This window comes from Pteronotus mesoamericanus, unplaced genomic scaffold (assembly GCF_021234165.1).
Source record: "Pteronotus mesoamericanus isolate MK-2021 breed Mesoamerican mustached bat unplaced genomic scaffold, CSHL_Meso_final contig_73, whole genome shotgun sequence".
In the NCBI taxonomy this organism is placed as follows: Eukaryota; Metazoa; Chordata; class Mammalia; order Chiroptera; family Mormoopidae; genus Pteronotus; species Pteronotus mesoamericanus.
The window spans coordinates 16289618-16310843 of NW_026555245.1; the positions used below are offsets into that span (position 1 = coordinate 16289618).

Consider the following 21226-nt stretch of genomic DNA (forward strand, 5'->3'; position numbering starts at 1 on the left):
CAAGATTTGGAAGCAGCCCAAGTGCCCATCAGTAAATGAGTGGATAAAAAAGCTGTAGTACATTTACCTAATGGAATACTTCCTGGCTGTAAAGCAGAAGGAAATCTTACCATGTGTGACAGCATAGGTAGACCTGGAGAGTATTATGCTAAGTGAAATAAGCCCATCAGAGAAAGACAAGCACCATATGATTTCACATCTATGTGGAATTTAATAAACAAACAAAATAGAAACAGACTAATAGATACAGAGAACAGGCTGATAGCTGTCCAAACGGAGGGGGTTTGGAGGGCTGGCTCAAAAAGGTAAAGGGATTAGGCAAACAAACTCCTGTATACAGATAACAATGTGGTGATTGCAGGGGGTAGTGGTTGGGGGGCAGGTGGAAGAGGGTAAAGGGAGAATAAATGGTGATGGAGGGAGACTTGACCTTGGGTGGTGAGTGCACAATGTGGTGCACAGATGATGTGTTACGGAATTACGTATGTGAGACCTATATGATTTTATTGGTCAATGTCACCCCAATAAATTCAATAAAATGTTTTTTAAATTTTGTTATTGTTGTTCAATTGCAGTTGTCCCCATTTCCCACCATTACTCTCCCCGGCCCTACCCACCCTCCACCTTTCACTTTCAATCCTGCCCCCTGTTGTCTTTACCGCTGGGTCCTTTACACAGGGTTCCTTGGCTCGCCCCTTCCCCTTCTTTCCCCTGTTGTCCCCCTCCCCCTGCCCCTCTGGTCACTGTCAGTTTGTTCTTTATTTCCATGCCTCTGGTTCTATGTTGCTCACTTGTTTGTTTTGTTGATTAGATTCCACTTATGGGTGAGATCATATGGTATTTGTCTTTTACCCCCCGGCTTGCTTCACTTAGCATAATGCTCTCCAGTTCCATCCATGCTGTTGGGAAAGGCAGGACTTCCTTCTTTCTTTCTGCTGTGTAGTATTCCATTGGGTAAATGTAACACAGTTTTTTGATCCATTCATTTACTGATGGGCACTTAGGCTGTTTCCAGCACTTGGCTATTGTAAATAACACTGCTATGAACATTGGGGTGCACAAGTTCTTTTTAATTGGTATTTCAGGATTCTTAGGGTATAATCCCAGCAGTGGAATTGCCAAAAGGCAGTTCCATTTTTAGTTTTTTAAGGAAATTCCATACTGTTTTCCACAGTGGCTGAATGGATTTTTTTTTTTTTTAAGTAAAGAAAAAAAGCTGATGTCATAAAAGGGAATGAAACTACAAACACACCTCAGAGATATTGCAGGTTCGGTTCCAGGCCACAGCAATAAAATGAGTACTCCAATAAAGCAAGTCATTATATTTTTACTGGTGGAGAGTCTTGCCTTGAATTTTTAAAAATACATTTGTGAAGCACAATAAAGTGAAGGGCAATAAAATGAAGTATGCGTGTATTCAGAGACACGCTGTAGACTGAAGCTGGAGAGGATTAAGGATAGGACACATCCCTCGGAATGCCAACGTTTAGGGAGCAAGCTCAACTCCCCAGAACAGACACCAAAGAGAAACTGCCAGAAAGGGGGCAAAACCCCACTGGAGCCAAGTGTCCAAAAAGTCAAGGGAAGAATGAACATCAAGGAGGGAGGAATAGCCAACAACAAGCAACTTCTCAGTCTGTTAAGATAAGAACAGAAGATGCTAACAAGAAGAGGACCACTGCTCCTCTTGGCTAGAGTTGGACAGAGAGAACCAGAGGTGAGATTACAGTAGGTGACGGGGAAGTGAGGCAGAACTTCACTGTATGACTGTAAGAATGCAGGATGGAAACCATCAATGTCCGATGATGGAGAGCTATAAAATGATAACAATCAACTTAATTGGCATAGAAAGCCATCATTTAAAATTCTAATAAAGAAGTCTATGTTGCAACAAGGAGAAATGATATGATAATCACTGAAAAAGAACACAAATCTTTTCTATCCTATGATTGCAACAATGAAAACTATAAAAAAGACTTGGAAAGTGTGTAGCCACATAATTTGATGAAAGGACAGGATTGTATGCATTTTGTTTTTTAAATTGTAGTTGTTTGTGCAATCGGCAATTTTTAAACATATAAAATGCATAAGGTCTCTGAAACAACTTGGTCAGAAGACCTCAAACGTGATAAACTAAACATTTTTAACCAGATTTCCTCAAGAATGTTAAGATTTGGGGACACACACACTCATATACATACACATATTTGCATATAGCAGTCTGTCCAGAAGGTATCCAGCCATGTAATATGAAAAAAAGAGACATTTATTGAAGATATAAGATACAAGAAACATTGTGCCTAGGAAAATGACCCCTCGGTCCTTTTCAAAGTAGGCACCTTGGGACCTCACACAGTTCTCCCAATCATCATCAGCTGCCCTGTTGTATTTTTCTGAATCTCATCAATGGTCTGAAATCTTTTTCCTTTCAAAGATGATTTCAATTTGGGGAAAAGCCAGAAGTCAGAGGGCACCAAATCTGGGCTGCACTGGGGCTGAGTCACCTGGGTGATTTGATGTTTCACTAGAAAACTCTGCATGAGCCATGATGCATGAATGGGCATGTTGTCATGATGAGGCTGCCAATCACCAGTTGCCCATAGTTGTCACCTTCTGAATCATCCATAGTTTCTGCGGAAGAATGTTCAAGCTTAATGCAAAATTGGATGCAGATTCGTTGTCCTGCTCACTCAGTAATTTTGAATGTGACAGCCACACAGTACACATGCTCACTCAACAGCGTCTACCGCCCCCACTGACTAGCACAGTGAAGTTGTCACCTTTCATGCATGTGCATCCCAGTCCACTCTCCTTGGCTGCCTGGTTACCTCAGTGTCGCACAAACCCTTCTCGTTATATTAACAATGGCTAGACTTTTTCTAGAGAGACCTTGTATATACACCTGTATTTGCAAAATTATTATAAAGTCTCATTAAATGAGAGCAAAGGAGTCTGACATTGAAAAGTTTACAGGTTAACTGAGCCATTTAGTTGGCTTTGTACACTGAAAAGCAGACTGGAATCGTAAAGACACTCTCCTTCAGCAAATGTTTCTTGAATGCCCACCATGTACCCTGGGTGGGCACAGAGAAGAAAAAGACAATATATAATGAAAGGAGCTTGCTCACAGCATGATAAATACATGTGAACACATGATGACAAGGCACAAGAACTGTGCAAGTACAGGTATGACTAACGTGCTGAGGCAGCAGCTAAAACTGCCCAAGGGATGAGCACTTTTCAAGAGAAAAGGCCTGGCATTTCCTCACCTTCCCGGTAGCAGCCTCTTCTCTCCCGACCCCTCTCACCTCTCTCAGCCCAACCATGTTAATAACCCAGCACATTCACTTAAAGGACTCCTTCCACAAGCAGCCAGCCACCCTTCAGGCCCTATAAAATAATATCCAGGGGAGAGATGTCAAAACTTCTGCTCTGCCCTGGCCGGTATGGTTCAGTTGGTTGGAGCATCATCTTGTAAACCAAAAAGTTGCAGGTTTAATTCCCAAACAGGGCGCAGGCCTAGGCTGAGGGTTCAGTCCCCAGTCACGGCATATATAAGAGGCAACCAATCAATATTTCTCTCTCACATCGATGTTTCTTTCCCTCTCTCCCCCTAATCCCTTCCACTCTCTCTAGAATTAATAATCATGTCCTTGGGTGTGATTAAAAAACATAAAACAAAAATCTCATTTAAAAAAACTTCTGCCCCTCATGCCTTCACTTTTAGTTATTTTTTAAAGTTTATTTTATTGATTATGCTATTACAATTGTACCATTTTTCCCCCTTTGCCCCTTTCCACCTGGTTCCATCCTTCCCTCCAGCGATCCCCTCCTTAGTTCATGTCCATGGGTTGTGTGTGTAAGTTCTTTGGCTTCTCTGTCGCCTCTACTGTTCTTAACATCCCCCAGTCTATTCTGTACCTACCAACTATGCCTCTAAATCCCTATATCTTTTCCCCTTCTCCCTCCCAGCTGATAACCCTCCAAACAGTTTTCATATCTATGATTCTATTCCTCTTCTAGTCATTTGCTTGGTTTATTTTTGTTTTTTAGATTCAGTTGTTGATAGTTGTGAGTCTGTTGTCATTTTAATGTTCATAGTTTTGATTTTTTCCTTTTTCCTAAGTAAGTCCCTTTAACGTTTCATATAAGGGCTTGGTGATAATGAACTCGTTTAGCTTTACCTTGTCTGGGAAGCATGTTATCTGTCCTTCAATTCTAAATGATAGCTTTGCGGGATAGAGTAATCTTGGTTGTATGTCTTTGCTTTTCATCACTTTGTATAGTTCTTGCCAGTCTCTTCTTGCCTGCAAAGCTTTTTTTGAGAAATCAACCAATAGTCTTATGGGAAGTCCTCTGTAGGTAACTCTGTCTTTCTCTTGCTGCTTTTAAGATTCTCTCATTATCTTTTACATTTTGCATTTTAACTATGATGTGTTTTGGTGTGGTCCTCTTTGTGTCTGTCTTGTTTGGGACTCTTCTGTGCTTCCTAGACTTGTATGTTTATTTCCTTTGCCAAACTAGGGAAATTTTCTTTCATTATTTTTTCAAATAAGTTTTCAATTTCTTGCTCTTCCTCTTCTCCTTCTGGCACCCCTATGATTTGGATGTTGGCCCTTTTGGAGATGTCCCAGTGTCTTCTTAAATGATCCTCATTTTTTAAAATTCTTGTTTCTTCATCTTGCTCTTGTGGAATGTTTATTTCTTCCTTATGTTCCAAATCATTGATTTGAATCTCGGCTTCCTTCCCTTCATTTTTGGTTTCCTGTGGATATTTTATTTATTTCCCTTAGTACAGCCTTGTTTATTCCCTTATGCTTTTTCCATATTCAATGAGATCTTTGCGCATTCTAACCACCAGTGTTTCAAACTCTGTGTCTGATAGGTTAGCTATCCTCACATCACTTAGTTTATTTTCTGGGGTTCTGTTCTGTTCCTTCATTTGGGCCATATTTCTTTGTCTCCTGATTTGCACAGCCTCCCTGTGTCCGTGTACTAGGTAGAGCTGCTTTGATTCCATTTTCATGCACCTGTTAAGTCATATGGGGTAGAGCCTTGGGTATTCACCAGGGCCGGGCCACTGTGTCTCCTCCATGTGCCGGGAGGGGTCAAAGAGGGAACGCTGGTGCTGCTGGTTAACTTCTGGGGACCTGCCTGGCCCTCACCCCATTTCTACTCATTTCATCCACTTCCCATATGTGAGTGGCATCCCTCCAGCTGCTGTCCCGGTTGTGGTTCCCAGGGTGGGTGGGTTTGCCTATGTACCGGCAGTTTACAGCCAGAATCTATGAGGCTTCTGTTTCCCTACCCTGGAGCCCTGGGCTGCGCAGCTGGCTTGGGTCTGGGCTCCCTCACTCACAAGGTGTCTACCCGATCTTTATCCACCACACATGAATGTGGGGCTGCCCATTCCTCTGGCTGCTGCTGCCTCTCCGCCTCCGGCTCACTGCCACACTGAGTCCTCTTTGCTCTGACCCCGTCTCCGCCCCTCCTACCTGTATGGATGAATATACCTTCTTTAAATAGTTGGTTGTAGGACTACTGTACAGTTCTGGGTGTTTCTCTGGGTGATTTTCTGGCAGTTCTTGGTGTTTTTCATCTTTAAGTCAGTTGTGTTCCTTCATATGGTTGAGCAATGAGGCGAGGAAAGGTCAGTCTACCTATGCCCCTATCTTGACTGGAAGCCTCATGCCTTCACTCTCAGTTATTTACTACTATTCTTGCTCCCTTTCAAAGTTGAACTCCACATGTATGCACCTGAGAAAGGCCATGTGAGCACATAGCAGGAAGGCAGCTATCTACACGCCAGGAAGAGGGCCCTCAAAAAGAACCGACACCTTAATCTTGGACTTCTCAGCCTCCATCACTACAGAGGGGAAATGTCTGTTGTTTAAGCCACCTAGGCCGTGGTATTTTGTTACCACCACCTGTGCTAAGACTGCCTCTGAATCCTGCATGAGCTGACCTTGCTACCTTCTCCATCCTCAACTCATCCGCCACTTTCCCAGGCTTACTTCCTGGGGCCACACTGGCCTGCCTTCATGGCTGTTGCTGTTGAGACCCTGTCAAGCGCATTCCTGTCCCAGGGCCTTTGCTCAAGCTTCTCTGCCCGGACCACAGAGCCAGCTCCCGCTTAGATCTGTTTCCATCCAAAGTAGGGAGCACCCCTTAAGGGGGCTACCAGAAAGCAGTGCCTCAGAAGAGCGCCAAGTTAAAGCAAAGAGACTGAGCCCAGCTGAGTGTTTTGCTTACTATGAAACAATTGTTTGAGAGCACAGTGCAAAGGTATGAAAAGATGGGGCCAGTGGGAAGTCTGCTTAGGGTACAAGAAACCTAGAGAAGGACTACAGGAGAAAGAGAGAGTATGCCAAACTATTACCTACATCGCTCCCTTTTCAACATTAGTAGTAGTAGTAGTACTATTACTATTGGTAATACATTGGCATGGCTGTTATTAACACTACAACGAAAAGAAGTTACAGTAAGTGCAAAAGTGATGAAAACAAAGCAATCAGACTTAGAGGGAGAGAAGGTTCTGGGTTCTCAGTGGATGGTGCCTCCCATCCACCCTCGTCTCCGCCTACCAATGGCATAAATGCCAAACCCCGGCACCCTCCCCATGGTGTTTCTGGGCACATGACGGGTTTAGCTGGCCACAAAGTTGACCAAAAAACTAGCAATGCAATTCAGAGCCAGCTGTGAGCTGGAGGGATTGTGCGTCTGAGGAGGTCCTGCACTGGTATTAATGGGGAGTTCTGGTGGGAAGGGCTCGCCTCGTGGTACCAGGCTGCCCGTGTGCGCTCTGAGTGGACTCTGAGGGGACTTATGGGGCCAGGCCAGGCCGGGCTGGGCTGGGAACGTGTAGGCTGGCAGGCAGAGGTCAAGGTCAGCTTGGTCAACCAGGGCTGAGGCAGATTGTAATTCAATTCCAAGCCTGGAGATCCTAGAAGCACCTTTTAGAGCACAGGCTGGTCTAGACAGACCCTGCTAGGGAGAGAGCTCTGCACTGTGCAGGCTGTCCCGGGTCCTCAGAGGCACTGTGCTCCGTGTTTCCACAGCTTTTATAATTTTACTACTGCCTGCATTGCAGGCTATTTGAAATCCACACTCTTTCAGGGACAGACACCACTTCTTAACCCTACATTCAGGAAAAAAAGCACTGATAAACAATGATCAATTAAATGAATGTTATATGCCCAAAGCTTTCAAACACTCTTTTAGCTCATTTTTTAACAGATTTTATTTATTTATTTTTAGATAAAGGGAAAGAAAGGGAGAGAAACATTGATGTGAAAGAGAAACATCTATCGGTTACCTCTCACACACACTGACCAGGGACTGAACCCACAACCCAGGCATGTGTCCTGACCGGGAATCAAACAGGCGACCTTTCGGCCTGCGGGCCGGCACCCAACCCACACCAGTCAGGGATAGCTCATTTAGTGTAAATCCTCACAGTGCCCCTGCATATTTGCTATTACTACCATATTTTAGAGATGAGAAAAATGCGCTTCCGGGAAGAAAAGGTGAGAGGTCATCATGGAGCAGGCGGTGGGTGAGAATCCAAACTCAGGTCTGTCAGATTCAAAGCCCCTTCCCATCACCGCTCTCTGTCCCCTGTGTTCACTGCCTCTATGGCCATAAGACAATTGCGTGGCGTGGAGGAAGAGGTGGGCTTTGTTGTTGTTACTGTTGTTTCCCTTTGGCTCCCTTTTTTAATTAATTGCTTTTAGAGAAAGAGAGGAAGGGGCAAAACATTGATTTGTTGTTTCACTTATTTATGCATTCATTAGTTTATTCTTGTATGTGCCCTGACAGGAATCAAAGCCACAACCTTGGTGTATTGGGATGGTGCTCTAACTAATCAAGAGCCACCTGGCCAGTGCCCGCTTTGGCTCCTTTTAACAGAACTCAAGACAGTTTCTGCCGGACACAGCACTTGAACAATGTGGCGGCATCATGTTTGTGGAACTTCCAGTGCAACATTAAAAAGGTAAATGCCACAAATGCCATTTGACTCCAGCCCATGAGCTAGTAAATTAGAACCCTTAAATCAAATGTGATTCTGGTGTCTACCTGGATTTCAGAGCTCCCTCTCCTTAAATAAATACCTTAAAAACACGCACACACATAGTAAGTTCATATTTTCACTAGGTAAAAAGGCCCTCCTCTCACAGGCGTGGGAGGGAATCTAAGGTGAGAGAGTCCCAGGGGATTGTCTGCATGAGGCACACCGTCCTCCAGGGAAACCAGCGAGGCCTCTGGCAACACCTGAATTGCTTTAAAAAAAAAATTATCACCAGAATCCTCTAACCCTAAGAATTCAGTATCCCTGATGGACACAGATTAAAGTTGTTGAAGAGTCTCCTAGATTTTCAGAGAAGTCTCAGACCTGAAAGGGACCTTAGAAAAATGCTGCAAACAGATTGTTTTCCAGGGCAGCCATGCAAATTAGCACAGCCTCTTAAAACAAAGGCAGCTGGGCCCGGACCCGGTGCTTCCAGGAGGCATTCAGCAAAAATAGAAAGTGTGGTTGGTAGCATTCTCTTTCCATAGCACAGAGTCCTAAATTTCTGTGATGATAAGAATCACCTGACGCATCCAAGCCCTGTCCCCTGAGGTTCGGATTCAGTGGGTCTGAAAGGGGCCTGAGGAATTGATATTTTTAGCATTCATCCTCCGATGAGTTGCATTATGAGGTGGGTTTGGAAAATTCTGCTAAAGAAACAGTGTTAAGAGTCTCTGACACACGACAGGAAGATTACCACTTTGAAGGAAAGTAAAACATTTTGAAGGTCAGAAAATAATTCTCTCTTTGCAAAATGTTGTCTTTGGTTAACAAAAGAAAACATCCCATCCTACAGTTCTTTTTGTTGGGTTTATTTACATATATTTTGTATACAGACATAATTTGGATTTCAATCATTTTTATATAAATGATATCTATCCAAATATTTGTTTTATATAAATGATATATGTTTACCCAAACCATACCATAGATCATAAAAATGTAGCAAAATGCAATTAAAATGTCACCATCCCAAGCAAACTGTTAGTAACTGGAGAAGCATCCTTCCAGGTACCTCCCTGAACAGGTACGCATGTAGGTATCATATGCAATGTCACACAGTTGGGCTCTACTGGACATGCTCTTCTGCTAACTGTTATTCCACTTAAGAGTATTGCTTGACTATTTTTCCATGGCAATAAATAGAGAGCTGTATCATCATTTTTATCTGCATAATATACCATTTGTGTAAATGTAGTACTATAACCTGATAAATAAATTCTTGTATCTAACGTTCTTTTTAAAATTGGTATAGGGGACAGGAGAAAAAACAGAAAGACAAAACTGCTCAGGGTTTTTTTGCAGTGATAATGAGGAAGCAAGTAGCTTGTAAGATTCAGGCAATATTTATAAGACGTATCTAGTGTAGATAGTAAGTTAGTAACTGTAAGATGTGTTAAAGGTAAACAGAATAACGAGCATTTGTGTGTTAAATATAGATGAAAAGAATGAAACTTTCATCTATATGAGAAATGAGAGTGTTACTTATTAATAGAAGGGGACGGAAGGACAAAGTAAATCTTAAATAGTAATCATATTTAATATAAAATAAACTTACTTTAATAAACATTTCACTTATAGTTATATTTTAGATATATCAGTATAAAATATTATATAACATTTTTATTGTTAATGATAAATATTTTCTATTTAATAAAATATTAATCATCTAGAGCTTCTTTTTCGCAATGGGTTTGCCGCCAGAACACAGGTGTCGAGAAAACCACCACTAAATCAAAGCCAAAATGGGAAAGGAAAAGACTCACATCAACATTGTCGTCATTGGACACGTAGATTCCGGCAAGTCTACCACCACTGGCCATCTGATCTACAAATGTGGTGGGATCGACAAGAGAACCATCGAAAAATTTGAGAAAGAGGCTGCTGAGATGGGGAAGGGCTCCTTCAAGTATGCCTGGGTCTTGGATAAACTGAAAGCTGAACGTGAGCGTGGTATCACCATTGATATCTCCCTATGGAAGTTCGAAACCAGCAAGTATTACGTGACCATCATTGATGCCCCAGGACACAGAGACTTTATCAAAAACATGATTACAGGCACATCTCAGGCTGATTGTGCTGTCCTTATTGTTGCTGCTGGCGTTGGTGAGTTTGAAGCAGGGATCTCCAAGAATGGGCAGACCCGTGAGCATGCCCTTCTGGCTTACACACTCGGTGTGAAACAGCTGATTGTTGGTGTTAACAAAATGGATTCCACTGAGCCTCCCTACAGCCAGAAGAGATATGAGGAAATTGTTAAAGAAGTCAGCACCTACATTAAGAAAATTGGCTACAACCCTGACACAGTAGCATTTGTGCCAATTTCTGGTTGGAATGGCGACAACATGCTGGAGCCAAGTGCTAACATGCCTTGGTTCAAGGGATGGAAAGTCACCCGCAAAGATGGCAGTGCCAGTGGAACCACACTGCTTGAAGCTCTGGATTGCATCCTGCCACCAACTCGTCCAACTGACAAGCCCCTGCGTCTGCCCCTCCAGGACGTCTACAAAATTGGTGGTATTGGTACTGTCCCTGTGGGCCGAGTGGAGACTTGTGTTCTCAAACCTAGCATGGTGGTCACCTTTGCTCCAATCAATGTTACAACTGAAGTCAAATCTGTTGAAATGCACCATGAAGCTTTGAGTGAAGCTCTTCCTGGGGACAATGTGGGCTTCAATGTCAAGAACGTGTCTGTCAAAGATGTTCGTCGTGGCAATGTGGCTGGTGACAGCAAAAATGACCCACCAATGGAAGCAGCTGGCTTCACAGCTCAGGTGATTATCCTCAACCATCCTGGCCAAATCAGTGCTGGTTATGCACCTGTTCTGGATTGTCACACAGCTCATATTGCTTGCAAATTTGCTGAGCTGAAGGAGAAGATTGATCGTCGTTCTGGGAAAAAGCTGGAAGATGGCCCGAAGTTTTTGAAATCTGGTGATGCTGCCATTGTTGATATGGTTCCTGGCAAGCCCATGTGTGCTGAAAGCTTCTCTGACTATCCCCCTCTGGGCCGCTTTGCTGTTCGTGACATGAGACAGACAGTTGCTGTTGGTGTCATCAAAGCAGTGGACAAGAAGGCAGCTGGAGCTGGCAAAGTCACCAAGTCTGCCCAGAAAGCTCAGAAGGCTAAATGAATATTATCCCTAACACCTCCCACCCCAGTCTTAATCAGTGGTGGAAGAACGGTCTCAGAACTGTTTGTCTCAATTGGCCACTTAAGTTTAATAGTAAAGGACTGGTTAATGATTACAATGCATCGTAAAACCTTCAGAAGGAAAGGAGAATGTTTTGTGGACCATTTGGTTTTTTTGTGTGTGGCAGTTTTTAAGTTATTAGTTTTTAAAATCAGTACTTTTTAATGGAAACAACTTGACCAAAATCTGTCACAGAATTTTGAGACCCATTAAAACAGTTTAATGAGAAAAAAAAATATATTAATCATCTATAAAGCTCAGCTCATGTTACCTCTGTTGACAGCTATGTCATCCCTAAACTGATTACCCATTGGTGACACCCAGTACGTCCAATTCGAGCCCCAAATACACTCTGTGCTAAAACACAGGCAAAACACAGATTGTGGGTGAGCTCTGGCTATTGGCCAGGCATTCTTGCCCTGCATTCCTCTGACAGAGCAGGCGTAAGTTGGCTTCAGATACCTTCTATCTGCTGAGACCCTCGTTCAACCTCGTTCAAGCTCTGGTCTCTGTGATCACACCGTCATCAGGGAAAGCAGATACTGCAGAGACACAGGACCTGTGAACATTGCAAGCACAGGGTCCCACACCTGCAGACCTTGTACCCTATCTGTATCCCAACCTAATTATATTAAAATGTCCTATTGTCTTTCCTCTTACTTCTTGCTGTGTGTTTTCAAGTTGAATAAATGAATAAATGGCGTGATTCGGCCTGCTGCTTTTGGTCCCTGAGCATTTGTGTCTCATGCTGTCTGGTAAAGCTCGCCTGGCTGTGTTCTTAGGGAGGCCAAGGCTGCACCAAGCTAACCTGCGCCACTCCAAGAGAAGCAAGCAGGGGGTGGAGCCACAGGAACAAAATCAGTGCATGGAAGGTACATCCAATTCTTTGCTAACCTGGGATATGAGACTGAGATTAACACAAGAGTGAAAAACTTTCACTCAATTTCAGGAATGTATGGGGCTTTCAGCTTTTCCTGACTCTTAAAACTATTATAAAATTATTATCCAAGTTTTTAAACAAATCCATCAAGATTTATGTCCAAGAGATTTAGAGCTCTCCATTTACATTCTGTACACTAAATCACATAAAGTGTATTTCTGAGATTAACAGCTGAAGGAGAAAGCCACAAACAGGAGATTACTGGAAGTCTCGAACAGACTGCCTAAAGTCAGACAGGGATGACATTCAGACATCATCAGAGGCAGATCCACAAAGTAAAAGCAGTGGTCTCCTACCATAGAAGTTCACACCACAAAGTCAGGAAATCAAGACAGATCAACTTCAGAAGCAGAAGCAAAAGAGAATAGTCTCACAAATAATGGGAAGACAAAGAAATACCCCCCCGTTGAAGGAAAGGAGGAATACCCAGAAAGAGAACTAAATGAAATAGAGGCAAGTAAACTATCAGAGATTGAGTTCCAAACAATGGTTCTAAGGAAGCTCAATGAACTCAGTGAGCTCAGAGAGAATTACCAAAAACTACAGGGAAACTATGAGGAACTTACTGCAAACTATATCAGCATGAAAAAGGTCATAGAAACTATCAATAAGAGACAAGAGGAAATGAAGAATACAATTTCTGAATTGAAGAACACAGTAGAAAGAATCAAAAGCAGGCTAGATGAAGTAGAGGAATGAATCAGCGAGCTGGAGGACAAGGTAGAAAAAAGCTCCCAGAAAGAGCAAGAAAATGAAAAAAGACTCAAAAAGAATGAAGAGGCATTTAGGGAAATGCAGGACAACCTGAAACGTAATAATATCTGTATAATAGGGATACCAGAAGGAGATGAGGAACAAGGAATAGAGAACCTGTTTGAAAAAGTAATGATGGAAAACTTCCCTAATTGGAGGACAGAAAAAGTCACACAAGTCCAGGAAGCACAGAGGGTCCCATTCAAGAGGAACCCAATGACGCCCACTCCAAGACACATCATCATTAAAATGGCAAATATCAAAGACAAACAGAGAATCCTAAAGGCAGCAAGGGAGAAAGAAGTAGTAACATAAAAGGGAGCCCGGATACAGCTAGCAGCTGACTTCTGAACAGAAACACTGTAAGCCAAAAGGGAATGGCAAGAAATATTCGAAGTCATGAAAAACAAAGGCCTCCAACCAAGACTGCTCTACCCAGCAAGGCTGTCAATTAAAATAGAAGGCCAAATAAGGAGTTTCCCAGACAAAAGAAGGCTAAAAGACTACACCTCCACCAAACCAGCACTGCAAAATATGCTAAAGGGACTGCTTTAAGATGAAGAAAAAGTTTCTATGAATACCCAGTTCCTTCCAGAGTTGCCAATACTTGATATTACCAATATTTGTAATACTCATTAATCTGAGTGTGACAATGATGTTATTTTAATTATTCCTTTACTATTTGTTGAAACTAAACCTGTTTTAGTATATTTCTTGCCTATTTCTATTTTTTTAAAAAAAAACTTCAAATGACTTTTTGGTATTCTTTATTCATTTATTGATTAAAGGTTTGTAGAACTTTTTCTCCTGAAAACAAATAAACAAAAAAGAAAAATACCTATTAATCATGTTTTAGATGTGTTGCAAATACTTTTCTATTCTATTCCTTGTCCTTTAACTTTTTTAATATGTAAATTACTAGTTAAATGTTTAATATAGTCATATTGTCAATATTTACTTTATAGCTTCTGGGGTTGAATATTTTACTTCAGGTCATGAAAAATATTAGTTCTATTTTCTTCTAAAACTCCTTAGATTCTACATATTGATATTTAACTCACTGAATATTTCTTGTATAATGTGTGAAATAGAGCTCTATATTTGTTTTATTTCAAGTAATAGTGGTCCATGCACCTTATTTGTTGAATAAGCCTTATTTTACCTATTGATTTGAAATATCAACTGAATCATATATTACATTGTCAGATATATACGTTTGTCTCTAGAATGCTCACTATATTTCATTGATCTACTTGATTATTTCTGTGTAGGGGTCATGTTGGTTTAATTGCTGAGACTTTATAATGGTTTTACATTTTTTTAATATTTTATAATTAACTTTGACATTTAAAAAAATAAATAACATCAATCTGCATTTAAGCAAGAAAGAAAGAAAGAGAGAGATGAAACTCCTACCTTTTGCGACAATATGGATGGAACTGGAAAATATTAAGCTAAGTGACATAAGCCAGTCGGTGAAAGACAAATACCATACGATCTCATCTATAAGTGGACTCTATTCAACAAAATAAACTAACGAACAAAATAAACCACAGGCACGGAGACATGGCAGACTGAAAGTGACCAGAGGGGAGGGGGAAAGAGGACAATGGTGGAAAGAAGGGGAAGGGACTAGACAAAGAACATGTGTGAGTGACCCATGGACATGGACAATAGAGTGGGAACTGACTGTGGGAGCAGGGGGTGGGGGTGAGACAAGAGGAGGGGAGTAAAGGGGTAAAAACTGAGACAACTGTAATAGAATAAACATGATTTATAAATTAAAAAAATTAAAAAAACAACAGGAAAAAAGTAAATCACATAAAGTATATTTCTATTGCTTTTTGGAAGAAATCCTAGCTATCTGCCTCTGCTGGAACCATCTTCCTGCTGATGAAGTATTTTGATTCTTGTTCTCAGTCTTTAGAAAGCACCCCTCTTTCTTACTGTATGTGTTCTGCAGAGCTAAAGCCATCAGAAGAGAGAAATTTAACATACTATGAAGCCTCTTCCAAAGAGTTATATTAGTAACCAGACTTAACATCTGAAGTCAGAATAATCATATATATACTTATTTTAATTTTTTGAGCATCAGTAATTATATTACAATACTAATATCAACTATTAATAATAATAGTTACATGTTCTCAAAAATCAATAATTATTTCAAACATCACTATAATTATGTTATGTGGGGAAATCCTGTCCAAGGTGTTCTGTCTAATCTCACTATACAACTAGATTACTTGTAAACGAAAATTTGGCTGAATTGAAAACTGCTGTCATCAACAACGCAACAGATAAAAACGTGACACTGTACCAAAATCGGGACTCCAATGATGACTCCTCTCCCAACCAGAAGCTAGTTGCCAATTCTTCCCCTCAGTTTTACCAGGTTCCATGGGAATCGCACAGCGAGCTGCCTCCGGGCGCCCCCACCCAGCCGCACCACCAGGGACCCGACGCGGGCAGCCGCTCAGCACCGCGACTGCGGACGGCACACTGGACAGAACTCCCAGCCAGGGAAGAGCTGGACACCATCAGGATTTCCTCAGGGAGCGCAGCACCTAGCCCACAAGGTACCTGAAACCAGTTACTCGGCCCTGAAGTGGCTGGAGTAGGTGGAGGAAAAGGTGTTGGAGAGAAGGGCGGGTGGTGGCTACGGAAGATGAGCGGGGAGAAATGCAATCCCCTAGTCATCTTGTAATTCGTACAAGTTCTGGATTGTCTTCAACGTGCAGGAGTATAATTACATTGAAGTTTTAGAAGCTAGCTTTTGAGTATTACTCATGTGTGTGCTATACTTCAAATGTTCAGACATCTCAGATTTCCAGAGATAGGCCTGGTGGCCAACACTTGTCTTGTTGATCTCATGAGTAAGCCATGCACTCTAATTTTTGTTTGGAAAACATGTTAGACTATAACAAAAACATTTGAAAGTAAGAATAAACCCATTCTATTTTTATTTCTCTTCCACTTAAGTTGAATGCCAATTTCTCATGATGAAAGTCTGCTGGAATTGCTAACATGACAAAGTCTTTATAGACAAGTATTTGAAGTGATGCTCTTTTTATTTTAAATACTTAGAGAGGGAAATATGGAATTATTGTGTGGGTCTTGACAAAACCACTTGTCTAAAATCCCTCTGGCTAGAAATTAAGTTGTTGAAATCCCTCAATGCCGAAAAAAAATCCCAAGTAAATGTACTTATAATACAAGTGTAAGGTTAACATATTGTTTATAAGCACTTAGGCTAGTTTGAGAAGGAAATCAAGAATAGGACATCTATACTCAGATAATCTGTGCATTTACAGGTATTGAACATTTAAATAAACATCTTAACATTTTAAGAAAAATGGAACATCATCTTGAAAAAATATAACCCCTTTCTTTCATGAGTTTTAAACGTTTCATAATTTCCCACAGTTTTCCTAAACATATATGATAGAAACCTGTAATATAAAAGTATCTTATTCAGAAATTTAAGAACCTCAGACTAACAGGACTAACAGACTAACAGACTAACTATAACTAGCAGCTTAGTCCCCCCTCTCCACATTGCTGCGTTTCCCAGTGAACCACGAGAAACACGGCAGAAACAAAGAAAACACCAGAAGCCAGTAAAGCACTGGGTGAAAGGGCACAACCATGAAAGACCGATCTGTGTCTCAACAAGTCTCAGTTCTTCTGCTTCTTGGGTTTAACCTATGACATTGCCACTATTTGACTGTTTTTGACCCATAAAAATGTCCAGGTTTACATGGTTCGGCCTAATGGCTGTATGATTTGGGCAGCTTATCTAAACTCTCCGAGCTTCCATTTCTCCATCTGTGTTATCATAGTATTGTGATCCCTCAAAATTAACATGTTGAAGTCCTAACCCCCAGCACCTCAGAATGTGACTGTATTTGGAGATAGAGTCTTTATTTTACAGAGGTAATCAAGTTAAAATGATGTCCTTAAGGTGGTCCCTAATCCATTATGACTGGTATCTTTATACAAAGGGGAAATTTAGACCCAGCAAGACCCTCAGAGGGAAGATGCCCTCTACAAGCCAAGGATAGAGGGCTGGAACAGATCCTTCCCCCACAGCCCTCCGAAGGAACCAACCCTGCCAACTGCTTCATATTAGACTTCTAACCTCTAGAACTGAGACAATAAATTTGTATTGTTTAAGCTACCCAGTTTGAGGTACTTTTTTACTGCAGCCCTAGAAAACAAGTACAAATTGGGATTACAGTTGGACTGACACTTTAGAAGATGGGTATAAGCATTAAATAAAGACAATTCAGGTAAAATGTTTGGCACAGTAGCAATTATATTATAATAGCACCCAAATAAACATAAAGCTTTCACCCTGGCCAGTGTGGCTCAGTTAGTTGAGTGTCAGCCCATAAACTGAAAGGCTCTGGGTTCAATCCCCAGTCAAGGCACATGCCTGGGTTGTGGGTTTGGTTCCCAGTCAGGGAACGTACAGGAGGCAAGCAATTGATGTTTCTCTCCCTCTCTCTCCTACCCTTACCCCTCTCTAAAATCAATGGACATTCCCTCGGGTAAAAATAAAAATAAATACATTAAAAAACATGAAGCTTTCATTTTTATTACTGGAATTACAATGGAATTCTCACCACAAACACAAAACTTTTCTTCTAGCCTAATGCAGCATCTCCAGGCTCTCTGATGTACAGTCTCTTCTCTGGAGCTTCTTCTCTCCCCTTTCCTCCTCAAGTTCCCTCTCAAATGTCACTTCCTACAGGAGGCCTCCGCTCACTTGGTCCCTGCCTAAGACCTTCTGCTCACACGCACCGTGAGGGGCAAGGGCAGCCCTTTCCACATGGTAATGCGATTACTGATTCCAAATTAGAGTCCCATGTCCCCCAGGACAAGCCTTTATATTCCTCTCAATTTCCCTCAGGCAGTGCTGTGCAACATGCTCATTAAAAGTTGAAGGATCTCTTCATCACAGCGAGGGAAACTGGCCACACACAGCATCCACAAACAAGCCTATGCTCTAAGGCAGCTGTTAAAGGTTAGTGGTTCTCAGAGTGTGGTCTGGACGCCAGAAGCATCAGCCTGTTGGGGACGTGTTACAAACGCCAATTCCTGGCCCTCACCCCAGGCTGACTAAAGCAGGAGCTCTGGAGCCGGGGCTCAGGAATCTATTTTTTAATAAACCCTCCAGGTTATTCAGATGCGGCCCAAGTTTAAGAACCCCTATTCTGGGTTTCTCCAATTCAATATGAGAAGCTCTTCAATATGAGCTCCTCAAGTATTACTGCAGTCTAAGGGGCCCCAAAGGGAGAGAGGCCTGAAGAGGGGCTCCCAGGTGCATAGGAGTCAAAGTTTTAAGCTTTCAGTTACAACTCACTTTTTCCAAGCCCACATTATGGGATGACTTGGTGATAACTCTAAGGTACCTAAAATTGCCTAATAATGAGAATCCATGTCTAGGAAGTGAGCCTCTGCCCACACTCTTAGCATCCTTTCTGAAGGCAAAGAGGTGAAGATGATTTTGCCATGTCAGAAAAGTGGTCACAAAGCCCCCTGAAGTATCAAGAAACAAACGCCAGGCAAATATTGCCCTCCAGACTCCAAGATTGAAAAGGAGGGTAGAACAGGTAGAGGCTGATGATCAGAAGCCTCAGGTCAAGAGCAGCTTCTAAGGCACCTTCACCTACCCATGCCCGACATTGCTAATGGATCCCAACATTCTCGCTCAATGAACTTGGCCTATGAATCCTTACTCGGGGCAGCCCTTACCAATTGATCAGAACTGGCCCTTGAGAAAAACCTGTTTACTATCTGAGTTGAGGTGTTCAGTTCCAAGCTCTGAAGAGTTAGTATAGAACCTGCTAGTATTATGGGAATCTCACTGAACTTGGGAGTTAGGGGCTGTGCAATCTTGGGGAAATCACTTAAAACCATTGAATCTCACTTTCCTTGTTTGCAAAAGGGAGCTAGTAATCCTCTCAGGGTTGTTCTGAGAATAAACAGTATGGGTGATATGGGTGAAAGCACCATGCCCTGTGCCTGGCAAATAAAAGGCCCTTAATAAATATTTACTGGATCTGAAACTGGGGCAATGTGGATGCTCTGGGAAAAATCCTCACTTCCCAGGCTTGCCAGAGCCTAATTCATCCTAGAAAGGCAGCCTTCAGTGTTGACACATAACTGAGCTTTGCAATAAGGCACTGACACAGGAAACCAAACTGATGTGGAAGGGGGTGTGGTTACTACTACAGGAAATGAGAACCAGGCAGGTATTTATCAGGAGGGATTCTGCTTGACTTAGAAAAAGCCTTCCCTCCAACAGACAGGGTCAGCTTCAACCCCACTTTGTCACATTCCACGCTATCTCTCTAACTCATTTGACTCCATCAATAGATTCTACCTTGACATTTTTTAGGAAAATCACATCTGGAGTCTGGGCAAATATGTCTTCTTGTGTCTGGAACCTTTAAGAGCTCCATAGAGATCATCTCATACACAAACCCATTCCCCGCACTGTCGGGATCAGTGGGGACTGAGCACTTTCCCATTCAAGCGTTCCCATTTGGACAACGAGATTCCAAGAAAGCCCTTGGTAGGTGCTGGTATGTGCTATATGCTAACTCATTTATAATTATGTTAACATTCCTTTTTTACAGATGAAGGATCTGGGGCGCAAAGAAATTAAAACAGGTGCCCAATATCACACAATCAGAAAGCAGGAGCGCTGGGATTTGAACATCTGTGTTCTATTCACACTCCACTAAACCCCAGCTCTGACCTGTAGCTGGAATCCACCTCAGCAGGGACTTAAACAGACAGGAATAACAAAACAAGCCCATGGAAAAAAAAATTCCAACTCCCTTCCAGCCAGCCATCATAGACCGGTCTATGATCAGGGGTTAAAGTGTAACTAAGAACATCCCAGCATCTGTCCAAATAAAATTTAATACCTTGTAAATTTCATCTAATTCATACTTAAAATTGAATCAGTAAATAGATAATACTCACTCTTAATCTTTCACTAAAAGCTTGTACATAACTAATCTTTAGAAGTCAGTGTGACTGATTTCTTTTATATAATTCTGCTACCTCGAAGACAATGGGAAAAATGTCACCTACCAGGATGACCTATAACTACAAACACCGAAATACCTTGGTAAACATTTATTCTGAACCACAGCAGTTGAATTTATATGCTTTAGCCAAGAAGAACCTCAATTAACATTCACCCAAAGTTATATCTATCGATGCTGGCCATAAATGCAGGCAAGATGTTCCAGTTATTTAGTAAATAGGATGTTACAATTACATTTTCTTTGATATTAAGTAATTTCTTTATTAGAAACCTTGAAAATGGTGGACTTGATGGCCTCAAGGATGTGAAATAATTTACATCAATTTTTGGTGGAGGAAAGGTTGTTACCAGATTGATGAGAAACAAACAAACAAAAAGCAAAGCAAGTACCTGGTGCAGCAGGCTGTCCGCCGGCGGAAGTCTGTGTTTTGTGGAGCACCTGTGCCAGGAGGGACAGCCAGGCTGCCAGGCCCACTCGCAGGGAGATGACAATAACGCAGTGCTCCTCACCCTGAAAAAAACAGCGTTGTTCAAAACCCAACACGGTCATGACTGGCATCGTGAGATCTTGAGAAATGTCCTTAAGTTCACCTACTGTACTGTTCACCCACTTATGGTACGGCTTTTAGTATATTCACAGAGTTGTGTAACCAGCATCGCAACCCATCTTAGAACGTCTTCACTATTTCCAAAAAAGAAACCCCTCAGATGTTACCCACCATCCTCTTAATTCCCTCTCCTCTTCACATCCTGGCCCTAAGCAACCACCAATCTAAATTTTTGTCTCTATAGATTTATAGCTCTTCTGGAGATTTCATATAAATGAACTCATATAATTGTGATCCTTTGTGCCTGGCTTCTTTGACTTAGCCTAATATTTTCAAGTTTCATCCATGTTGTAGCATGTAGCAACATGTATGTAGCATGTAGCAAAACTTCATTCTGTTCTATGGCCAAGTAATCTTCTATTGCACAGATATATGATATTTTATTTATCGCTTCATCAGCTGATGGACATTTGGGTTGATTTCGCTGTTTGGCTATTATGAACACGCATGCGCAAAGGTTTATGTGGACATTTTCATTTTTCTCAGGTCTCTATCTAGAAATGGAATTGCTGTCCCTAATGTTTTCAGTCTTCAAAATTGGAGAAAATGAGTACCCATGTAAAAATTGGTACCCTCACTCCACTTGAGGGTCATCCT

At 41.7% G+C, this 21226-nt stretch overlaps 2 protein-coding genes across 2 annotated transcripts in view; one reads left to right on the forward strand and one right to left on the reverse strand.

The window, feature by feature from the left end:
• TJP2 (tight junction protein 2) overlaps positions 1-20532 on the reverse strand; it is a 93345-nt gene extending 72813 nt beyond the window's left edge. The window contains exon 1 of the mRNA XM_054583046.1: positions 20412-20532. The gene's annotated coding sequence lies outside the window, so the exon portion shown is untranslated. The remainder of the gene's footprint in view (positions 1-20411) is intronic.
• LOC129078276 (elongation factor 1-alpha 1-like) lies at positions 9749-11492 on the forward strand. The gene has a single exon (XM_054583047.1). It carries the CDS (start codon positions 9814-9816, stop codon positions 11200-11202), a length of 1389 nt encoding a protein of 462 aa, XP_054439022.1. The 5' UTR covers positions 9749-9813; the 3' UTR covers positions 11203-11492.
• Positions 20533-21226: the final 694 nt, after the last annotated feature.

Bases quoted from the DNA above. Each gene is read 5' to 3' on its own strand.
- LOC129078276 (XM_054583047.1), top strand. From the start codon at position 9,814: ATGGGAAAGGAAAAGACTCACATCAACATTGTCGTCATTGGACACGTA.